The sequence below is a fragment of the Etheostoma spectabile genome, chromosome 9 (genome assembly GCF_008692095.1).
Source record: "Etheostoma spectabile isolate EspeVRDwgs_2016 chromosome 9, UIUC_Espe_1.0, whole genome shotgun sequence".
NCBI lineage: Eukaryota > Metazoa > Chordata > Actinopteri > Perciformes > Percidae > Etheostoma > Etheostoma spectabile.
Genome location: NC_045741.1, coordinates 32,076,894 through 32,082,886, shown reverse-complemented (window position 1 = coordinate 32,082,886; position 5,993 = coordinate 32,076,894). Strand labels below are relative to the sequence as shown.

At 39.3% G+C, this 5,993-nt stretch overlaps 1 protein-coding gene across 9 annotated transcripts in view; it reads right to left on the bottom strand.

Annotated features, from left to right (window-relative positions):
* The window catches only part of LOC116695118 (epidermal growth factor receptor substrate 15-like 1), a 61,812-nt gene that overhangs the window by 40,919 nt on the left and 14,900 nt on the right, over positions 1-5,993 (bottom strand). For 6 of the 9 annotated variants that reach the window (XM_032525180.1, XM_032525185.1, XM_032525181.1 and 3 more), the window contains exons 11-14: positions 4,011-4,167; positions 2,991-3,053; positions 2,686-2,706; positions 1,341-1,426 (exon numbers count right to left, since the gene is read on the bottom strand). In XM_032525180.1, coding sequence (XP_032381071.1) covers positions 1,341-1,426; positions 2,686-2,706; positions 2,991-3,053; positions 4,011-4,167 — 327 coding nt within the window. The remainder of the gene's footprint in view (positions 1-1,340; positions 1,427-2,685; positions 2,707-2,990; positions 3,054-4,010; positions 4,168-5,993) is intronic. The other 3 variants (XM_032525182.1, XM_032525186.1, XM_032525188.1) reach the window with 1 other exon arrangement.

The following is a 5,993-nucleotide window of genomic DNA, read 5'->3' as shown; positions in this document are numbered from 1 at the left end:
AAAGGGCTACAGTTAATAGGGAGTTAAAAACAGTTTCCAGAGTACGATAACAGTTTTAGTTGTTGTAGTTTTAGTTGTCCCTGTTGGTGGTCGGATGATCAATTGCTTTTTAAAGTGGTGAAATTAGTTTCCTTGTTTAAAGAATATTAATCCTATCTATTCTTCCTATCCTATCCTATAAATTGTATCCTATTTTGTTTTGTAGTTTTGAAAAGACATGGCCAATAATATTCCGGGTGTAATACACCAGGATCACACTAGTCAAGGCATGATGCAGTCTGAGTCTTATTATCACTATAGAAAGTTAGAATAATGATGACAATGGATGAGAGAGGGAATTCATGTTAGAGGTTAACAGAGACGTGAGGGTGTGTTGGCTGCCTATGTACAAGTGACAGGTTTGGCAAACCTCAAAAAGCTTTGACACGGACCGTCACCAAATGCATTCGTCATCGTGAATAGTAACTAACAGTGAAACTGAAATTAAATTCCAAATTGCATCTCTAAAATGACGAGGCAAAAACTACTTATGAAGAACATTTGCAAATGGCTACAAATGCTTGCTATTGTTACTGCATTGTGTTTCGGCTGAAAAAGAAGCACTAAGAAATGAAAGCTTTACTGAAAGACATACTGGTACAAGTGTTACTCTGATGCTTAAAATATTAAAAGCTGTGATGAAACCATCCATTTCCTTTCCATGCAGCTTTGAAAATTCTGTTTAGGGATCAACTTATACTGGATTTGAAACTGATATTACAGTGAAATATTATATTTATCTTACTATAATATCATTTTGGAATGTTAGAAGCTGCAACAAAAAAACTTTTTTTTAAATGCTTTAAGTGATTATTTAATAAATGAGAAACTTTCAACATACCCAGTAACAGATAGGGACAGTAAAGCAACACTAGAGAACTTTTCCCCCTTCGGACAATTCCACTTCCAACCAAAGCGGAATTGTCATTGAAACTACAGACATGCTACCCGATCTGGCAAACTTGCATAATGTAATGTAAGAGACAATTCCGCTTCTAAACTGTAGAATGACCGAAGCGGGAAAAGTTCTTTAGTGTTGCTGTAAGTCAGCGTCAGTGATGAGTGAAACCCAAGCACAGGGACAGACACAGAGCTGTAGCCGAGGGAAAGCAGACCCCTTTTTAATTCATTAAATGTATTGGTTATCAGGCAAATAAAACGTTGATACAGATACTCTGCAAACTGCAACAAAAAAAAACGGCCCGATGACCGGTTTATCCCTAATTCTGTTAAAGTAAAAGCGGTTCACGCAGTTGGTGCTGTCATGTTGTTTAGGCGGTGCAAGTGATATTGTTTGTTACCTCTGCAACTGGGCTATCTCCTGGCTGATGTCGTCCAACTCCTTGATCCCAGTAAACTCCCCCGAACCCACTGAACTAGAGCTGTCCTGTAGAGAATGACACAGGCAGACAGAGAGAGAAGGAGAGAAAGGGTGGAAGACAAACAAAAACGAGGTTAGCAACGTTAACTTCATTTGTTGTTGAGTGAAGTGGAATTTATGAAATGGTACCACCATGGTAGACCAGGCCAAATGGAAGGAGACAGAGGAAAAAAGAGGATAGGAGAGACACCAGTGCTCAATAAGAGGAGCAGCAGCCGGGTCAATTACCAACATGTGGGGGAGTGTTATCACCGCTGCCAAGGAGAGGAAAGATTCAGGACTTGCAACAAAAAAATGGAATATTTAGCCATCTGAGAACACTCAAAACGTTTTCATGAAGGTGGTCTCAACAATATTCAAGTGAACTGTCCACAAGCATTTGTTCGTGACGCTAGTCCAAGAGTGTGGAGACACATTTTTTTTTTAAACAAAAGAAAGCCCTTAGAACTGGGGTTGTCAAACGTATTGATCAAGGTTCGCATCTGATTTTGTATTTAGGGTCAGAGGTCCGAAACAATTAGCGCTAATGAAATAAAATGTGATCAGTTCACTTATTTATAACTGTTAAGCAGATTACCTGGTCAACTTCTGTACCAGCAAAATTTAGGGGGGGGGGGGGTTAAGGCATCCTTCCATAAGAAAATGTGGCATTTTTCAATTGAAAAACTTAACGTCCAGTTGTTTTGTGTCTCTTACAAATAAATAACACTCAAAAAGCTTCAAGACTTAACTTGCTAACAAAGTCCAACTACAATCAGTAGATCTGAGAAAAGTCTTTCAGCTTCTTTCATTAGACTTGGGTGCTGCACCTAAACCCTATAATGGCAGGGAAACAATTTATGATCAATAGAAAATGACGATGATGAAAATATGGGCTGTGTTCGGATTGACTTACAGTCAAGTCCGAATGCAGACCTTGGTCCCAAATTTGAGAAGCCCAGCCTTAGAAGCTATTCTATTATTATACAGGAGTACTGTCGCACTTATCTGAAGAACGCAGAATGCTCTTGATTGGATTTATTGAACTTTAGGCTAATTAATAACAGAGCCATAAACAACTGCTATCATAACTTCAAAAGAATCTTGCCAACTAACAGCGCTCTTGAATCTTTTCTTGATCAGCAGACAGTTGACAGGGTGAGACAATGTCACTGCACTGTAGGAATGAAGAGAAAGGTCTTGCAAATGCTTTCCAGTAATCAGCCAGAACGGCCAGCCACTGAAAGCATTTATGGATCAATAGACTGTAGGTCCATGTTACCTACCCACAACTTCAACATTATAGCCTGAGAGAGGAGGAAGAGCAGTGAAAGAGTTAATAAGAGAAACATTGGGCAGTACATATCTTTGATTTAACTGATTGTCCTTTTTCTAAAGTTTTTCATTTACATGTCTATGTGGGTTACATTTTCCATTTTCCACCAAATAAGCTATTTTTTTCCGATTGGGAAACTGGTATAGCTCAAGAAACAGGATGTCAAGCAGACAAATATGTACACCTTTATGCCCAACTATGCAAAGAGCAGGAGAAACATGAAAGGAGGAGAGAAGAGGAAAAGTATTGACTCACCCGTCTCATCTCGGACAGAGCAGCCATCTCTGATCCCACGGGGGTCATGTATCCAGACAAACTCTGCAGCCATAGAGAAATTTCTTAGTTTTCTGACAACGGTGATCAAAAAGAGCAACAGCTATAAGTCACCCAACGTCAAAATAAAAACATTTTAAAAAATGTCATCAGTAATAAGAGAGGGTGTATTTGCACTGGGTGTATTTGCAACTGTAGCGTAGAGGATTGAGATTTTTATTGCAACTTCAGTAATATCTGCTGCCTTACATACGACACAGAAGCAGCTTTGACCGTCAGGGGCACCGAAGCTTTCAAGGGTGTTGATAGGCTCAGGGATTAAAGCAACAAAAAAAATTTCTCACTTAAAAACTTTTCTTTTCTGTAGGCGCCTTCATTTGGTTGAGCACTCCCACATGTACTAAGGCTCAGTCCTTACCCCAGTTCATATGCATAAGCAGTATTTCCAACAGGATTTTGTGAGACTGTGGTGGGTGAAGTGTAGATATCAGGTAGCTGCATTTTATCATGTCACTCCACATGATTAGACTGATTGGTTTGCCCAAGATGACATCCTCAAATGGCTTGTTTTATCCACAATCACAAAACTCAAAGATATTCAGTTTACTGTCACAGGGAAGTGAAAAAAAAACTAGAAATATTCACATTTTAGAGGCTGGAATCAGTGATTTTTTTCGTTAAAAAAAGTGAAACAAACCAATTTACCGATGATCAAAATAGTTGCCAATTGATCTAATAGTTGAAAGTAATGTTTGCAGCTTTAGTATTTATAGAGCACTTTCATCCAAAGTACAATTTACGCACGCACACACATGCGCATGCACGTACACACTTGAACAGACAGCAGCTTATAATATGCAAAGTGCTGGCCCAGGAACACTAAGGAGCTGGGGATCGAGTCACCGATCCTAAGATTACCGCTCTAACTCTGCTAATAGATAGACATACAGATATCTCCCTCAGCTCTAGTTAACATGAGGTGTTTGTGTGTGAGGGACCTACTGGTACCGGAGTGCCTCTCTCAGACGGGGGGATCATGTCGGCAGTCAGGGCCTGTGGAGGGTCTACGCCCTTGCTGACTTTCTGCTGGATGAGATACATGGCCAGGCCAAATTGCTCCCTGGTCAGCTTGCCTATCTGCCTCGTGTCTGCCAGAGCCCTGCATGGAAGAGCAGACATTCAATACAAATACGTTCAGATCTGACCACACGGTTGAGCAGAACAGGATTATACTCTAAGGGTTGAAAATGATTATTCCCTCCAATTTGGTGAATCATATCGCAATATCAGTCAAAATAATCTTAATCAGATATTTTCTTTATATTGTGCAGCCCTACTCATCAGGAAGGAGTTCACATTCTTTGCAAGAAATTATTTGACATTCCACAACATTTGCAACATAATTTCACAAGAATAGTATACAGACATTTGTGGCTTAAATATGTTGCATACCAAACCAAACACCAAAAGGTCCCATGGCATGAATATTTCACTTTATGAGTTTTTTCAACATTAATATGCGTACCCCCAGCCTGCCTATAGTCCCCCAGTGACTAGAAATGGTGATAGGTGTAAACCGAGCCCTGGTTATCCTGCTCTGTCTTTGAGAAAATGAAAGATCAGATGGGCCAATCTGGAATCCCCTTTCTCTGCTTTGCCCTCCCAGACAATTTGGCCCACCCATGAGAGAGACACATCATGGCTTTCAAATGAGCAAAGTGGCTGTTAGTCAAGGCTATATGTATATGGTAGATATGGTATTAGGGGCCTACTAAGGTCTATTTAAAAGAAAGCATCCAAAGAGCACCATGTCATGGGACCTTTAACAGTCAACTGTTTGCTTTTTCTGTACCCAAGATTAGCGTTCCCCAAAGCTGTAGTAAGGAACAACATGGGTTCTCTAATGTCCACAAGAAAACATGAACAAAACACAAGAACTGAGATGGAAGCAGTGAATCTAGCCATTTTGGTAAAAGAAATCATATGGCCTGGTCTAAACTGCCACTGGTTTGCCAACACATTTCCATTAAGCATTTGATAAGCTGATAGTTCTATCAGCATGAGTGACATTTGTCATGAAGTGACAGGGTGTTCACTTTGATCCCTGACCTGTTAAAAAAATTTACATTTTGCGCAAGTGATTTCAAAACAGTAAATACTTGGTTTTATTGTACAGCACTTTTCTGACACTGGTTGATCTAATGGTACCACTTTCTAATAACACGCCCTGTGGACTTTATATTTAATATTATATTTATTTTATTTTGTTATTGTACTATATAGGAAGGTTGTAAATTTGACTCTACACTTGTATATACATGTGCATTATTTTCAAGTATATATCTTTTCAGTGGTTCTGGCATTTTAATCTTTTGTTATCTTATTTATTATTTCTTGTATATTTATTGTATTTTCTGTTTGTGTGTGAGGGAGTATGTGTGTATGTCCCTGTAACTTGCGGCTGTAATAGAGTAATATCCCAGTTTGGGATTAATACAATCTATCTATCTATCTATCTATCTATCTATCTTGCTTTTATTCCCTTTCCCATTTAATAATGCTGTCCAGATTCAGTAAGTGATTTGAAATTATTTTGATGAGGAGAGATACCGGCGGAATGATTGGCAACCTTGATTGCTGATTGACAGCACCTGTGAGAGTGCTAATGAATGAGCAAGTAGGCTGTGTTGAGAGTGGGGTATAAAACAGGCATCTTGAGCTTAGCTCCAGAATGAGTTGGGCAGTCCATCAACACACCAGCTAACTTCAAAGCTCACCATTTACAGTGGACATCTCGCATCAGGATGGGTGAGTTTTTAGCTGTGTTTTTGTAGTTGTTTAGAGTTCTTACGGTATGTGTCTCACTTGCAGGTTTAAGATTGTATCTTATGTTGTACTAGTGTTTAACTTGCAGATGTTCTGATTTGACATGCTCTCATTCTTTTTGGTTTAGCAGCAAAGAAAGTGTTGATCGTGTATGCCCAC